At 33.6% G+C, this 18,559-nt stretch overlaps 2 protein-coding genes across 3 annotated transcripts in view; one reads left to right on the top strand and one right to left on the bottom strand.

Moving 5' to 3' along the window:
• Positions 1–12,647, top strand: part of LOC113518828 (uncharacterized) — a 35,977-nt gene extending 23,330 nt beyond the window's left edge. The window contains exons 2-5 of the mRNA XM_031914738.2: positions 7,243–8,799; positions 9,558–9,742; positions 10,598–10,812; positions 11,581–12,647. Coding sequence (XP_031770598.2) covers positions 7,243–8,799; positions 9,558–9,742; positions 10,598–10,812; positions 11,581–11,821 — 2,198 coding nt within the window. The 3' untranslated portion in view covers positions 11,822–12,647. The remainder of the gene's footprint in view (positions 1–7,242; positions 8,800–9,557; positions 9,743–10,597; positions 10,813–11,580) is intronic.
• An 80-nt stretch (positions 12,648–12,727) lies between these two features.
• The window catches only part of LOC113519103 (sex determination protein fruitless), a 78,107-nt gene continuing 72,275 nt past the window's right edge, over positions 12,728–18,559 (bottom strand). The window contains exon 8 of one of the 2 annotated variants that reach the window (XM_052892767.1): positions 12,728–14,336. In XM_052892767.1, coding sequence (XP_052748727.1) covers positions 14,095–14,336 — 242 coding nt within the window. In that variant the 3' untranslated portion in view covers positions 12,728–14,094. Of the gene's footprint in view, positions 14,337–14,640; positions 18,169–18,559 lie in introns of those variants that run through there. The other variant, XM_052892766.1, reaches the window with a different exon arrangement.

Raw genomic sequence — 18,559 nt, 5'->3', positions numbered from 1 at the left:
AAATGTGTTCATAGCTCTTGACACTTTAATTTAATTATCTCTACCAATCATTACGAAATTTAGCGTATACTATTTGGGATGTAGAAGAATATAAATTACTTTTAATCCTGGGCAACAATTTAGACACACATTTTATTTGAACTAGGTGTTATTTTGCGGAAATCTATATCGCTGGTTATTTGATTAGAATTATTTTGTTTAATTCCGCCACCATTAGTGTACATGGGACTGCCAACAAGTCGTAGAACTTCTACTAATAATAATAGTAGACAATTTTTAAATGTTGGTAATCACACATACTAATAGTACCGGAATTAAACAAAATTATTCTAATTAAATAATCAACGCAGTCATAGTAGGTAAAACTTAGTAGTCGAATATTTGTTGTTTGATACCCAGTCATGTATTGCATCCATAATGCATTATCAGTAACGAGTTAGATTCCTGACCACTCCGTTAAGTTTGTATTAACTAGTATAGTACTAGTTTTAAAGGAAGTGTCTTAATATGGATTATTTGCATTATAGATAGACATATAGATAGTTACGAGTCAGCTATCCCTAGAGGGATTTGAAATTTGAGTTTAACTCTTTAAAGTATAACTAAGTACATTTTTATACATAACATAAGAAAAATCATATCAATTCTATCTATGTACGTAAGTATGAGTACGTACCTTTCTAGGTTTAACAATACATAAGAGTTTTCGTCTAAGTCATTAGAAACATTTAGGTGGCCTCTTTGTTTCCCATAAAGTTCGTTCTACGGCACCAGTGTTGGTGGGGACTTTAAGGGAAGACTTATAAAGGGAGCAAAACAAATAATTCAACTTAACGTATATGACATATTCGTAATATATGTAGGTAATGGACTTTACGTGTATTTAATTGTTATTTCTTTTTAATTATGATAGCTTATTAACATATTATTTAAATATATGATGGTGACGTTCGATGCGGGAATATGGGTTGGAGTCCACTAAGGTAGCAAACAAGTACATGGCCCAACTGATGGTAAGCGGTTACATTAGCCTATGAACGCCTGCAATATCAAAGGCATCACGCGCTCGTTACCGACCCTGAAGAAACCTCTTTAATCTCTGTCCTCCTCTTTAAACCTCTTTTTCCCTTTTTTAAAGAATTTCATGCCGTAATTTCTTGGAAACACATCGATAGAGAGCTCATTCCATAATCGGAGTGTTCGTGGGAGGTAACATCTCTGAAGCCGCGTTGCACTCTATATTCTTAAATTTCGGGAAAAAGAACTAGTAACGGGAATCCTATTCCCTATTGTAATAAATATTCCCTGTCCCCGTGGAAATCATTATGGTTAATTCCTAAAGTTTCGCGATGGACCATCCGATCTGAGTTCATTCTCACCTATCATCACCCACTGGCAGAGGGAATGATCCCTTGCCAGGGCCACTACCACTATTATAAAAGAGATTTAGAGGCCCCATTGCTATCAATATACTTCGTTTTTTTTAAGATGACAATGAAATGGTAACCCTACCTGCGCTACCGGTATCAGTTGGCTGGGCACCAGTGAGGGATGATAGGTGAAAATTAAACCAGATCAGCCAGCTGGTTGACGTATTCAACAAGAATTAATGGTTTCCGGGGAGAATCGCGTGGAGGTAAACTTGACCAGGTGTATTGTTTGCAGTGGGCTAGACCCCATTACTACTTCTTTTTTTTATGCAACCTAGAATGATTATACGAAGTCTTCCCCCTGAATATACCCTGTTTTTTTTTATGGGTGAAAATGGTATGGTAATCCCGTCTACGCTAACGGGATAAGCTGGCGGAGCGCCAGTGAAGGGTGATAGATGAGAATGAAAACAAGCCAGTTAGCCCATCATGATGAATTCATCAGGAATTAACCATGATAGTTTCCAGGGAGAACCGCGAGGAGGTTGACCTGGTTGGGTATATTGCTAGCAATGGAATTCTCAGTGTCCATTACTAACAATCCCTTTCCCCCGAATATACCCCGTTAGGTCGAATTCCACAAAATTGTCCCTGAAAATCATAGATTAATTCATCCTGATCTATCATCGCTCACTAAGCGAAGTAGCGTTTACCGATAACGCAAGCAGGGTTATCATTCCATTTTTACTTATTAAAAAACTCTGTATATATGCATGGTGCATACATATAAATAGCACAATATTTAATACGTTATTTAATCTTGGGATCATTGTAATAGTTGCCTACAACCAAGATGCGGATCTCGCCAGTCACTTCTCCAAGGTTTGCCGTATTCGACACACGATCCAGCCTTTCTAAAGTGACTCGAACGATAAATTGGGTATGTGTATTTGCATACTATTTCGTAGTCGGAATAAACTTTCATTATCTACTAACCATTTCAATATTATCTTACTAACATAATAAAATTGTTATTTAACGATATCTATATATGAGTGATATTTAAGAAAAATATATAAAAAAATATGAGGGGTTTTAATAAGAGAAATGGAGGCCGGATTTTTTTAAATTTGTCTACCTGTTTGTTCTGGTATCACGCCAGAACTACTGTACCAAATTGGATGCGATTCTCACAGTTGTATTTTTGAAGGTATAACTTAAAATCTAGTGTATGTTTTTGCTAGATAAAAGTAGTCTATTTAATTGGTTTTAATATTTCTGAAAACTCATGTATAAAGTAATGGGTAAAAGATAGTTATTATCAAAAATATAGCAATTGTTTTTTTCTCTTGTGTCTACTTATACTAGGTTTTGGTGATCAGAATAAATTTTAGGTTTAGGTGTTTGTAAAATATTTATATAATAGTATAAACATTTCACAAAAATTATAGAGAAAATGCAAATATCAAAGATACTGCTATAAGTTAACAAATGAGGAAGTTATAGATACTAAAAATAAATAAGAATATAAAAATTTTTACTATCAGTAAAAGAAATGTAGAGAGTGTTGAGAATTTTAAATATAATACAATGCCAGAGACTTATACGGTAGTGTTTATCTGTTAGAGATTGAGCATCTACAGAAGGCCATCCTATGAAACTATGAATACCTAATTATTATTGTTACTTATTATACAAGCTGTGTGGTCCCGGTATAGAATAGGCCACCCTTTCGTTTCTCGTGGGTGTCGTGAGCAGTGGCTGAGAAAACTTAATGGTCGAGAGATGGGCAACAGCGTTCCTTTTAAAATATCACCAAAGTCTAATTGTGGTTGTCGACCCGCCTGCCTGTTCAGCAGTGGGTAGTTAACGGCTGGAATAATAAAAAAATAAAAATCTACCTATTGTATGTGTATTCATGCGACTCCATGCGGATAGTAACAATTCAATTTGTGATTAGTAAAGCTGTCTATGAACCTCACGATCCGTACTTCCGTAGAGTTCACCGGTAGAGTCGCTACTAATAGAAAAATTAATTAGTAGAATCAATTTATTAGCGGGTAGTTCTTTTGCAATTATAAGACAAATATAAAAACATAGACCGCTATTCAACCGACTTCAAAAAAGGAGGAGGTTCTCAATGCGGTTTTCTTATTGTGTTTGTTACTTTATAACTCCATCGTTTATAAATCGATTTGGATTTTTTATCTGAAAGATCTTCAGATTGACATAGAAATTTTAGTAAAATGGTTCAGTAATTTATTTTTTAAATCAAAATAATTGGTTTTACCACCATTGAAGTTTTTTTTACGGATCACAATCTTAAATTACTCATCTAATTACTAACAAAATCAAATTATTAGTATTTTAATAGATATCATTTCAGGCAGACAGTTCAATACTCGAACTTGAATTGAAGTTGTGTAGACCTTTGGACGCAACCTGGCCTCAACTGGGTACCATATACACACAGCATATTTTGTGGTGATGTTCTGCATATTATCAGGTGAAGATAACCGATGTTCATTAGTTGACATTTAACAATTTTAAAATCGTATTACTATTTATTAAATAATTAAACGTTAAACACCTATAACAGGACATAGATTATTTAAGATCAGAGGCACAGGCTTGTGACCTTATTTCCTGACTTTGCTTGGTAAAGTTCATCATGCTTATATTATTGAATCACGAATCTGACCCATGGAGTTCATACTAATAAAACAATAGTTCTATTATGTCAATGGTAACTTAGCCGTGTTTGCGATCAGCGACATGACCGAAGAAAAAATTTGTACTAACATAGTTAGTTTTAAATGAAATCCTTTTAGAGGAGACCTTCAGTTATAAGGATAGGTAGATACATTTTCTGAAAAAGTGATAAATTATAATTAGCGCTCAGTTTTTGGATCCACTTCTATTTTGTTAATTAAAAAAATATATCTATCAATCTATTAATTCAACGAACACAATATCTTTACCTCTGTGTTTTTACCTATACCTACTTACCTACCTACCATTACATATACCCAAAGGATTTTTTTAATGGATGTTTATCATTAAAAACATCTCTTGGGCATGGGGTGGTAACTCCATCTGCGCTATCGGTTTACGCTAACTGGGCATCAGTGAGGGTTTATAGGTGATAAATGGGCAGATCAGTTAGTCTATTGTGATGAATTTCATAAGAATTAACCACTATGGTTTCCATAGGGAACCACATGTAGGTCGACTTAACAGGGTATATTTTTAGCAATAAGGTCGATAGTCCCCATTATCTACAGTCCTTTCTCCCCTCTATTAAGGGTAGTGGTGATGACCTATCGTACCAATATGATAATATCCTATTTCGTAGTAATATAATAGCCATACCTAATTGTTTATGGTATTTTAATTAAAGGTATCCATTTATTTACATATATTAATCAAAAACTCAAATTAGAGTTGTGAAAGTAGATAAATTGGAGAATAAAATAAACAGTTCGTTTGGCATCAATTACTAATTAAGAACTAATTTATAAAATTATTATCAATTTGAATGGTCAAATGATATTAGATCATTGTTACATAACTGGATATGAAAGTGAGAGAAGCTGCAATGGTCCAATATGTTTAGCACGCAACCGTAAGGCAGGTGTTTGAATAATTACAGTTAATTAAGCATCTATCTACTTGTTTGCAACCTTCAAATATAATGAAAATTAATTGCAGTGCGTTTCTTTGTAATGTTTATTATAGAAGGCAAGAATACATATTAATCTTGTTACCAAAACATTTGCTAAATATTCAACTCTCTTTTGCTATTAATTATAAGTCTGATATACATAACTAGGTCACTGCCAATTTTTTTATACAAATTTGAATAGCAAATAAGTTAAGGGCCACTTGAATGGATAGTGTTAATAATATATGTTGTATATGACATAAACACGGAATAGATATTAACGCCCATGGCTCGTTATGTGTTGGTTTTCATACTTAGTAATTTCTCTGCCAAGGGTTTTTAAAGTTCAAACAAAAACAGCTTTTAAAATAAATAACATCAGAGGTAGCAAGGTATACCATGACAAAATCGATTTTTCTTCTCAAGTTTTACAATTTTTTTTATGGATGATAATGCAATGGTAACCCCATCCACGCTATCGGTATACACCGGCGGGCACCAGTAAACGATGATAGGTGAGAATAAAGTAGGTCAGTTAGCCCATCGTGACGAATTCAACAAGAATTGTTCACGATGGTTTCCAGGGGGAACCACGTGTAGGTTGACCTAGTAGGGCATAGTGCTACCAATGGGGCTATCAAACTCCATTGTTAACAATCCCTTTCCCCCCAAGTTTTACAATTACACTAGATACCAAAATATGTTTTTACTTGTATTATAATCTATCTTTCTCCGTCTTGATTCTAAAGTCGTTTACGGAGTTGGTTAAAAAAATTAACGTATATATTCTTATAAGTCTCCCCATGTACGCCAGTTCCATAGATTTAGAAGGCTATTTTCCACTAGTTTCATATAAGGCTAAAATAAAAGGAGATATTCGTGCATTTAAATACGTATTTCTATTGTCTACACGCAACAACTATATCGCAATAAGAAAACTGATACACGTTTTTAGTTAAAATGCGTGATTTTTAGAATTTTATTATAATATCAAGGTAATCTTTGATAATTAATTAATGAAGAATGTTTGTAGGCAAGTAAACGAAGGTCACTGTAGAACGGATGTCTTGTTTTATTCAATTGGACTGATGAGTTTTTGACCGCTTTATAAACTTTAGAAAATTTTTTTAGAGGAAAGTTTGTATGTAGTAAATCTTGTGATGACGATTAGGTTTTCTTTAATGTATGACAGTGGAATGGCAACTTCGCCTACGTTATAGGTATACGCTAGCGAGGTGCCAGTGAGAGATGATACGAGTAGGCGAGGATGAAACAGGTAGGACACTAATTTATAAAGAATTAACCAATATGGTTTCCAGGGAGTTCCGCGTGAAAGTCGAACTGATACAAGCAATATATATACTATATTGCTAGCAATAGGGTTGTTAGATCCTGCCATTACTGACAATGCTTTTCCCTCCTGGTGGTTAAGTTTTATAATAAGTATGTGCCAACCATTTATTTATACTCTGTATATATCTATAGGGGCAAACGAGCCTATATTCGATGAAATTATATTTTCTAGTGTAAAGTGGCCGATTATCACAGAAGTTCCATAGATAACCAAATTTCAACATAACTAATTAAATACTAGTAAACGTTTGTAATATAGTATAATATGTTTATAATAACATCTGACTCCTCAGGAATGGCAACGCATGGGGGGTATCATGGCGAAACAGTATATTCTGTTATGTCCATAGTAGTGCTCATGTCTATAGTCTATAGCTACCACTTTCCATCAGGTGGGCCGTCAGCTTGTTTGCCATTATAAGTTGTATAAAAAAATATAGATATTAGAAACAGGTAAGCATAGGTATGTAGACATACAATACAATATACATATATGTATACTTTATACCTAAAACAATAAAATGCAGATTTTGAAGAAAAATATCAGAAATCTATTTTTATATATAGATATTTTTTAATTTTATATGCATATAATTTTCTTTATTATAGTCTTATTACAGTACCTACCTACACATATCTATCTTATATTTAAATGAACAATGCAAAAAAATAAGTACTTTATACTATACAATTTATATGTACTATATAATGTCTGAAAATGTTAAGTTGAAACGTAGATTTAGCTTTAAATTCAGTGTATACAGTGTGTCAGCTTAGTTGAAAAATGTCTCGGTAATCTTATTTAATTAAAGATTAGAAACTAAAAATAAAATTTTAACATTCCCTTTGTTTCAGTTACTACAAGTATGGTAGCATCTATCAGAGTTTCATCTAATGGCAACAGTCCAGAGATTAAAATGATTGGAGGTATGATGGTAGATATTAAAAAAAAATTTGTTCCTGTTGTGCCTATATCAAGAGAAATAGCTACTAATACTAATTATAATAAAAGTCGAAGATTGAATGACAATTCGACAAAGCTATCTATAAATGAACGATATAGAAGATTAATACCATACATGACATTTTACTACGCAAACGATTTAGTAACATCCACGCCTGAAACATATAACGATAAAGACATTGAAGTTGAAAAAGCAGAAATTATTGAAGCTACAACTGTGGGCCTTCCTCCAAATGATCGTCAGCCAAAGAAGATTATATTTTCTTCTCATAGAAATATTCCAAGATATCAAGGAAATAGATTAACACAATATAATATAGCCTCTGCAAATCCTACAAAAAATTTCTATGATGAAATTGTTCCTATAAATCAAAATACAGTTAGAGTATTTCCAAATTACAATCCTTTTCTATCAAGACGTCCAAATACATCAAATAATGAACACAATTATGAAAGTATAGTGCGAAAACAGGTAATTAAAGCGCCAAGTACTCCCTTTATACCTCGTAATAGGGCACCTTATATAAATTTCTATAACAACGAAGAGTCTCCAAATATAAGATACTATTTAAATGAAAAGGAGCACACTCCTAGATATAAATTAGTTCCTTATGAGCAAACTCCACCTGTTACAGTTGTATCCCCAAACGAAAATTATTATAATGGTTTCAAAAAACCTATTCCTACGTTAGGTATTAGAGAGCAAGTTTATATCAAACCAAAACCGATCCAATCGGAGCTTTATTATGATAACGTTAATATTCAGCAAACGACTGCTAGAAAACAACCTTCACCGACAATTTCAGAAAATTATTACGAAAAACGTCGTCCAAATCCTATGCTAGTTAAACCAATCATTGAAAATGGTTTCAAACCTATTACGATTTCTCCAATAGTTACTACAGAAGTTCCACGTTATACGTCAATACCATCAGAAACACTTTTACCATATTTTGAAAGTACGAAAGAATCAACTACGCCGGAACCAGTCGTGACTTCAACTACAAGTCCTGATTTATCAAATTATTATCAGTATATGGTAGAAGAGGCTAAATTTAAGCCACCAGCGGAACACGTATCCTATAAGCCCATACTAGAACAACCAATTTTCAAACATGTACAATATCCGTCTTCTAATGCGGTAACATTAGGAGATCTTATAAATTCATTACAACTGAATAAATCTATTCCGAAACCAATAACAAGAGAAAATGTAGGGGCGTCAATACGAACATTACTACAAATCTTGAATGCCTTAAGAGCGGTACCGATAGAAAACGATGTCGACTCATCAGTTTTAAGTACACCGCAACCAATCACGACCACAGAACATGAAGCTACTGAGAAACCTTTAATAGAAGTAACACCAAAGCCGACATCTGAGGAAGAAGGTTATCACGAAGAAGAATATTTAGCTCCTGTCAAAACACCATCTCAATATTTAGATGGTAAGTTTTAACAAAATGCTTGCTTGTTTTTGTAAGGTAATCGCTTATTAATAGCATTATTTAGCGGCTTTCCTTGTGTGAATCAGTACATAAAGTATCTGTTCTTAGGATATAACCTACCTATGTACCAAGTTTAATTCAAATTCGTTCAGTAATTTTTGTGTGAAAAAGTCTATATTCTTTATTACACTTGTAAATTACATGTAATATAATGCATTTATAAATATTGTGACCAAGGGTGGACTTATCTCTGACAGAGATATTTTCCAGTTAATCTAATACAGTTAGAAAGCATATCGTTAGCAGGCGGCTGAAGTGCTACAACTACTAATATTTAGAATACATAGAAAATACATACATACATAAAAACGTAACAAATATCAATACATTCATCATTACAAATGTTTGCATTTATAATATTAATAGGATGCTAGTAAGCAAACATCTTATTATTCTCTGGTTTGTAATTATTTACTATTGTATTAAATCCAGGGATGCTGTAATAGTTTCGGACTCGATATTATAGTTGAGCATTCTAGAATTTAATATGGGCGTAAAGCAGAAAGAAACAATTACAACACAGTGTTATGTTTTCGATATGCTCTCGCCAGATCGCTCCTTAAATATTTTTGTAAAGGAAAGAAGTGTTTAGTGCAGTGGTAACTTGATATTATGGATTGGTCTTCCGTCGCAATACAAGTCTATTTACTCAAAGTATCGGTTAATTAACCTGCATTATCATGTAAAATTTATTACAGAAGTTCCAATAAGTGGAGGTACTAGTCAGCAGTTTCCTCTGCCAATCACATCCGATGACGAAGGCGGTACTCCAGGACGACCTGGGGTCGATTATCCTATTCTGACGACAATACCTCATACCAGCTTCAATTGTAAGACTCAACGTTATAAGGGATTCTTTGCGGATACTGAAACGAGATGTCAGGTACTTAATATTATGAAAATAAGCAACCTCATAGTTCATAATATTGGATGGTTTTGAGACTTCTGTAGCGTGAGGGATTACGAATAACTACAATGTGTCACCATTACTTTCAAATTCTAGAATGTCATAAACTAAGAAAACAAATATACAACAAATAACAAGTGCGAAAGAAAGAAATACCGATTCAATATCTCCAGGTCATCTCGGTAAAATTATGTTGTATCTTTTCCTTATGAGCAAAAATCGATGCTCAGAAATGGATCGTAATAGCTGTGTTCAGTAGCATCATAAATTTTAGAGGTCAAATTTAACCTTCATCAAAATTTATAGTACCTATCTACTATTATGAACATGTAGTACATAATTGATATGAAAATTGGAAACAATAAAAATAATACATGTGTCTATACATATTTTAACCACAATTATCTAAATGAAATTATTTTTAAAGGATCTCAAGAAATAAGCATTGTCTTTAATAACACGTGTACTTAATCTACCAACAGTGAAAAATAATTTTGGTCGTTTATAAATTTGAAAAAGTTTAATTGTTGCAATCAAAACTACTATTGACTAACAAAATCAGTCAAAAGTACTTTTGATTGCAAATTTGCGGTTAGGTTAGGTACTTTTAACTGTTAGTTCAAAAGTATTGTTGACTAAAGCATATGGTCAAAAGTACTTTTGACTGATTTTGCTAGTCAATAGTGCTTTTGACTGCAACACACAATATACGAGTACCTTGTTAGAGAATAAATAATGTGGGATTACATGTGTTAACTACTTTTTATTTTTATTGCATTATCTACTAGATATTTAGGAAAATATTTTAACTGTTATTATTATTTTGTACAGGTATGGCACTATTGCGACCTGAATGGTGGCCAAGCTTCATTCCTGTGTCCGAATGGAACAATATTCTCTCAGGCTGCGCTAACATGTGACTGGTGGTTCAATGTTCGATGTTCTTCTACGGCACAGCTGTATGTCCTTAATGAGAGCCTTTACAAATTTATCCTGCCCCATTCGCCTAAATTCCCTGAAGACTACAGTGGACCTTTGGTCGATAAGTGAGTATTGATAATTAATTTTTAACAATTTTTATTAGAAGTTTTAACATATTAACGAAAAGAGAAAGATTCTTAATTCAAATGTATTATTTTTATATTCTGCAATATTTTTGACACTTTTGCACACATTTTGATAATTATTTATGATAGACTAACACAGGATTAAATCCTTTTTATTGAATTTACACTCACTCGTGGTTGATTCCTGTGTTCAAACAGAATCTACGTATTTATCTATTAATTAGGTACAGTTCTCAGAGATAGGCTATTTGTCTTTATTTAGTAGTTATTTATTTTTGGTGGCAATTTATTTATTTATACTATGGCAATAGAAGTGGTGGGTTGTACAATAGCATACTACTTACAGTTAAATTTCAATGTTATTTTAGTATAGAGAATTTTAATGATTTTGGAAGTTTTCTTTCTTTGTTTGAAATACAACTAATGTAATATTTTTTACAGAACTAGGTTAGACAAACGGTTAGGGTTATGGGTGAAAATGGAATGGTAATCCTACTTGGGTGGCACCAGTGTGGGATGATAGTTGAGGATGAAACAGGTCGGTTGGTCCATCTTGACGAATTCAACAATAATTAATCATGATAGTTTCCAAGTACTGCATGGATGTCGATTTGATAAGCTATATTATTAGCAATAGGGATGTTAGACCCTATTACTAACAGTCCCTTTCTACCTGAACTAAAGCGTTATGCCTCTGTATCCTGTTATTTCATTTTGGAATTTCATAAAATCTACTTTATATTTTAGATATTTGAGTCTGAAATTCAAGGAGATGGAAGAGCAGTTTAAAAAAAACAAGAAAAAACAGACCGCGTCAAATAAGATGGATGCTGATGATTCAACAGAGTCCAACGACTCCAGTGAGAAGGAGGCGGGAAGCACAGCAACTGAACAAACTGGAGCAAGCGGAACAAGCGATTTGAGCGCACCTAGTGTTATTGTAGAATCTCCTGGCATGAGCGGTAATGTGGAAAGATTAACGGACTGATCCAAGTTTCAAACTTTATAAATGTAGTCATTCTATTTAATGATAAAATTAATAGGTTACCTTTAAATAAAATATCGATAAGGGACATATTACACTACCAAATAGCATATAATCTAAATCAATTTACTAGGCCAGCAATGATGAGCAGCATTATAAAATTTAGAATGCGATTCAATATTTTTTGCTTTTGCTTTAATCTTTACTTTTTTAGTCATAAATACAGAGTAGAAATGAAGAGTTGTCCCACAAGGATATTTCTATTCAATATTTATAAAACACTGTAAAATTTTATAATGATATTAATCATTAGCATCATAAATTGACTTAGACATGATCCTAATTACTGGACAGTGTAATATGCCCTTACGATATCAAATAGGTCCAATATGCTGTGATAACATGGAGTTCATTTTCAATGGATACGTAGATGGTTGCTAGGTGGTATGCGTGAGTTGTGAACGTATAAAATGGCGTGATTGATCGTTTAAGGAACGCCTGAAGGTCGAATTATAATTTTTAATTTTGCCATTTTAATAATCTATTTTAAAGTTGTGTTCTCGTGTGAATGATACTTTTTTAAGGAATTAAACTTGCCATAGATTGCCATGTTTAATTCGATTAACTTAATAATATGTTTAGACGTAAGGTGCAAATACACAATATCTGTATTTGTAATAGGTACCTAATTTTAATTTTGGTTTGTCAGAATGTATTTATTTGACAATTGACATTATTTAAAGTGTAATACTCATAGTAATTAATTTGGAGCCTGTAAATTATTACCTTGACAATATTTTGCTGTTAAATATAAATGTAAAATATTCTTATAATGTGCAATAAATTATCATATTTGTTTAACATTCAACTGTTCTTTTATGGACTTTTGTTAGAAAAGAAACACCCATAGCCAGTGAATAATGTGAATGATTTTATTTACAGCACAATGCAAAGTAGTCGATATATTTTCTATATTATTCTATTGAGAATATAATTTTATCTGTAATGATAAAAACGTTCAATGAAGCTGAACTAAAAATATAAAATGTCGAAAACAATTGAAGTAAATGTTACAGAAATTTATATATATTAATCACAGATTTTAAATTTACTTTTGATTAAATATATAAAAAAAAAAAATGTAAGTACATTCTTAGATTGGGACTTGTAAACATCAACATTTACCTACATATGAACACTTTCCTACAAACAATGACAAATGATTAGCCTAAAGACTGAAACTGAGATTCATTAGAGTTAATATAACGTATAACATGCATTTACGAAGGACACAACACAGCTTTTATATAATAATTAACTAACGATATAATTAGTTTATCGAATGATATTGGACCATTAAAAGCTAATACAGTACCTAACACTTGGTACATTGCAATTTTCGCAGATAATACTTATACAAAAATATAATTTTAGGATGAAATAATTCTTAAACATATTTTACGTCAATAAAATGATTTCTATAATTATATAGTACGTGTTCCATTCTAATTATGAACACGTTTTTTAAGTCCCAATATTATCCTCTATCTATAATTTTAATTATATTACTATTTACATTCGGACCACGTGTCGTGTGTATTTTTGATTATTAAAGTCGCTTGCCAGTTCAGTCTTTATCTTCACATTCTCTTAAATAGATACAGTAGAGCAAATATATTTATCTACATAATCCCTTTGAGCGTTTTAAGAAAACATTTCCATTACATTCTGCAGAATTTACCTTTTAATGAAATTTTAGTAATGTTATTAATTTTAGTAAACGTTTCTCTTATAATTTGAATTGTTTGAATCAATTATGAATTATATAGTTAAGAAGATATTTTACATTAAAGTAAACCGTCTACACATATAACAGCGTTTAGACATATAAAACCAAAAGTACAATTTTAGTAGCATATAGCAAGTAAATTCTTAAAGATTTAACATTCACTGAAGACTTACACCTCCTTATTACCTATAGACAAAACCTACATTTCAATATAATATACCCTGTTATTTAAAAGATAGTTAAATATATACATATATTAATAACTGTACTTACCCACAAAGAATAATAAATAAGCACGAAAACGTGCGATAAAACATTATCTACTTATCGAACTTTAAATACGAAATATACGTTAATATAACGACAAAACAATGTATATGTAACACGAACATAGATTTAGTTACGTACAATCAGTACGTGGGTGCACGTGGTCAGTAGCAAGGTAGAGGTCGAGTGGCGTCGGCCAGTACGGATGTGATGCACTAGCTTAATGCTTGGGCAGTACTAGCGCTGAGTGTTTGTGGCGTAGATGCGAGCGCAGGGTGTCGACGCGGCTGTAGGTGGCCGGGCAGTAGGGGCAGGGCGAGCGCTGCGCCGTGTGTGAGTGGAAGTGGTGCCAGCGGTTGGTCACCTCCTTGCCGCACCGCGTGCAGCGCCACAGCGCGGCGCTGCCCGCTGCCGCCACGAATGTGCTGTGGTAGGAAAACGCTGGCGGCGCCTGCGCGCGCTCTGCAACCAACAACCCGCTAGCGCCGTCACGCCACGCCTGCACACCTCTACGCTTACCACAATTAAAACGTATGCATTCGCCACGTTCATTTCATGCACGACATAAATAATCGTTCCTTAATTATTTAGGTCAGGAATCGAACCCGTTTATTTGGAAGAGAAATTGCATTCTCTGTATGTAATGGGAACTGACAAGCTTTGATTGGATGATAATGGCGTTGTCTGTGCATTAGGACTAGTTCGTATGCAAGACATTTGTATTTGGGTGCGGGGCGTGTGAAACGCACAACTGAAACTACACGGATTGTAACATACCACAATTTAATGTAAAAATTAGTAATAAATACAACAGATAAATGCAGGAGTTTGCAACATGTTAAGATTGCATTACATAACATCAAACAATGTGAAAAAAAAATAATTGCATTAACTGCTTGCATAAAACGAAATTATTTAAATTAAACTTTTAACGGAGGCATCAAACCAAGAAATTAAACAAAATATTCATAAACAACAAATAGTTCATAAAATTTTATGTAATAATATAACAAGACTACAGACAGCTGTTAGGTACACGATTTGACACCCCCTTCCTATTAGTATTATTCTATTGTGATATACGACACTATAACAAATTTGCTAATGTTATAAAGACGAAACAAAATAAACATAACTAGACCATTGCTATCCTGAAAATAACTATCATCATATGCTCATCCTGCACTCCATTGATTTCAAAAGAAATTATCACATCCTTTGTGATATAAAATGTAAATTTTAATATATAATAAATTGGAATATTCAATAGATTGGCCAAACAAGTGACTAGGTCCACAAGACCTCAATTTCATAAGACTAAATTTAGTAATTCGTTAACCTTATGTATAAATTCCATATGGCATAAAGTTAGCTTTCATTAAGTCCAATTACGTGGTCATTATATAATAATTTAAGTGGCATACTTCCTGAAAGCCGAAAAGAGATCAAAGTAGATATTTTCTGAGCCAAACGATGTGATACTCCAAAATATTCTGGCCAGACACTATCAAGTATCCTAACCTAAAATATCTAAAATAATATTCTATGTTACTAATCATTTAATTTGCTATAGCAAATTTAATATTCAAAATTGGTCTTGAGTGATAGTAATATAAAAAATGCATTCATGATTAGATGAAGCGTAGAACGCTAGCGGCAACCTGCCAAACGCGCAACTGGCATTGGGCTGGCTCCGTTCGCGCCATAGGGAGATCACTGATCAACCATTCTCACTGGGCTCTCACGCCCGCACTGGATAGCTATGATCTATTTTCAACAATAGACTTTAACTTGCGCGATAATAAATTATTAAATAGTACATAACTATTACGATTGGCAGAGGTAAACAAGCTAAATCTTAATATTACCAGCTATAAAACCTGTACATCACCGTAACCCAAACTGATTCACTAGATAGAAATAGAAATGAGGAGTTCACTTATGCAAATACAAAATAGGTATAGTTACTCTCTTCGAAGACATTAATTATATAACATATCCTTTAGTTTGGTTACGTAATTAAATAACTAGTAATATTGCACTGAGTATGAAATGCTATCAAATAATAAGCGCCCACTGTACGATACATAATAGTTTTAAAATTCTCTTAACATTTTATAAAATTATGTGTAAAAACTATGAGAAGTATGTTTGGCGGTATTTTAATTACATAGACGGGAGTTTACAGCTTAATTTAAGTGGGCCCCTAAATTCAATAGACAATTGTAAAATCTATCTATGAGTTATGACTATTTTCAAAAAATTGCACATCTGTAATTGCATGTTCACAGCTACTAAATAGTACTAACACCACAATATATTTGTGGAAACAATTATGGATTTGTTATTTGGATGCGGTAGTTTCTTACAATATTAATGAACTTTTTATTTTTGGTAAACTATGATCTGATTTGAAACGGGTCATATTATTGATTTATTAGTAAATTTGATTAAAGATATCAGAAATAAATGAAGGTAAAATCTCGAGTGATACTGTAATCTCTAAGACCATGCGTAATTTTACCCGTTGACCAGACAGATGCGACCTCAACTGGATGCTAGATGCCTTATATTAATTAATGCAAAGTAACTAATCATTAACACATTAATAATATTATAATAGGAGTCGAATCGTAGCGTGTTAACACTCTTGGTTGTAGCACCATTCCATTTTATCACATTTCAGTTACCGTACCACTCTAAGTGTTTAGCTAAAAATGTAACAATCTTAAATCTTAATTGAAAAATACATACATAAACGCTAGGTTAGTCCCAATCGTAGAATGCCAATATTAGTTACTAAATGCGCAACCACGAAACGTTTCTTACTATCTTATAGTAATTGAACGAGGTCTTTGACCTCAAGCACCGATCACACGAGGGCAAGAGGCGCGGCGCGGCCGGCACTCTGCCATTTAAGACAACTAAACACCTACCAACGATAAAATAATAAAACACGTTAACATTTCATCTCATTTGACAATTCTAAAGTGTCTAAACGTCAACTGAATATAAACGAAATTAATGTTACTATAATATGCTGAATCAATAAAAACAAACAACACTAATAAATCATATTATATAAATATAAAAGTATATTAAATCAGACATAGAATATATCTAAGTATAAAAAAAAACAATCTCCGTAAATAGATCAACTAGTCTAGTATAAAAATCTTTTCGTATGTTTCCTTAGGCGCTATCCTTTAATACATCACATATCCTTATAAATTATCCATCTTGCAAAGGCCTCATGGAGTTACAAATGCATCTACACTGAGATTCAGTCAATATTTATATGTCGTTGACCAACGACAGATCACAATCTCTTTCCCAGTCCTCTGGATCCTTTCCGTTTGATGTCATTCTCTGCACCACCCGTACGATGTAGTATATAATAACATAAATACAATTGGCTACAGGAAACTCATAATTTCCTATCTAATGAATAAATATAACAAGAAAGTGTGGGCCCATACTGGAGCCACCGTTAATAGCCAGCATCACTTCGCGGTCGCACCGCTACTCAATAATAATGTATATCCTTAAATAGCTTAAGATTCTTATCTATATAATATAAAAAATAATATGGTAATAAAATTAACATCATATTATTGCTTTTGCCCGTTCCCGTATAGCAATTGGTATAGAAAAAAATTTGCTTACCTAGTTTATATACGCTTCAAGTTATTAAATCAGTAACATCGACATAATAGTTACATTCCTGACTGGAATCTTATACAAGGTCACACTTGGGCAAGTCAAACGCACAACCGAGACAATACTAAACGAGTCACCCGACACGTTCGGGGTACCTAAGAAAGGCCCGTTTAAGTAATAGCACTTCAGCTTAATCCTAAATAGGAAGCGGTTTCGACGCGAGACGGTCTGTTAAAATTTTGACACATCAACAACGAGAGTCTGAGCTGGCACAAGGCGGGCGCTCACAGAGCGTCGAGGCCGAGCCAGTACATGGACAATCAGTCGAAGCCCGCGTCCAGGTGGTTGGCGAAGAGCGGCGCGTGCGGGGGCGCTGGCGCGGGCGGCGCGGGCGGGGGCTCGAACTTGCGCGTGTCGGGGTTGTACGCGGGGTGTTTGAACTTGCAGTGCGTGCGGAGGTTGTCGGAGCGCGTGTAGGTGGCGCGGCACAGCGGGCACTCGAACCGCCCGGGGAAATGCACGTGATAGTGGTTCCGGATGTGAGTGACCACCTTGCCGCACAGCTTGCAGCGGTGCAGATTGAGCGCGCCCGCCACCCGCTCGAACGTCAGCCGCATGTGCCAGCCCTTCGAGCCTGCAACCAGCGAGCCGTCACTCCCACGTCACACCACACCCACATACATCACACCCTCATTCTACCCGTCGTTATATGCCTCAATGCCGCAGTCCCAACTGCTTTCCGCAACACAAAAACTGCATCAACGTGTATTTTATATTTTATTAGAGACTATAGGTAATTTTCATAAACTTTTGACCAAATTAAAATTCAATAATTAATACATATTTTAATGCAGTTTTTTGAGATACGATATATTATAATTATATGGTATTAATTAGCATGTTATTGCCACACAATCACAACAATTTTTTACCTTATTTTTGTTGGTTCTGCAGCATTTATTGCAAAGTACGATCGAATTTGTGATGTATTTTAGGTAAATAAATTATATTTGAATGTATGTATT

Source organism: Galleria mellonella, unplaced genomic scaffold (assembly GCF_026898425.1).
Source record: "Galleria mellonella isolate WM207_F2 unplaced genomic scaffold, CSIRO_AGI_GalMel_v1 utg165, whole genome shotgun sequence".
NCBI lineage: Eukaryota > Metazoa > Arthropoda > Insecta > Lepidoptera > Pyralidae > Galleria > Galleria mellonella.
This window is presented reverse-complemented; position numbering and strand designations above follow the sequence as displayed.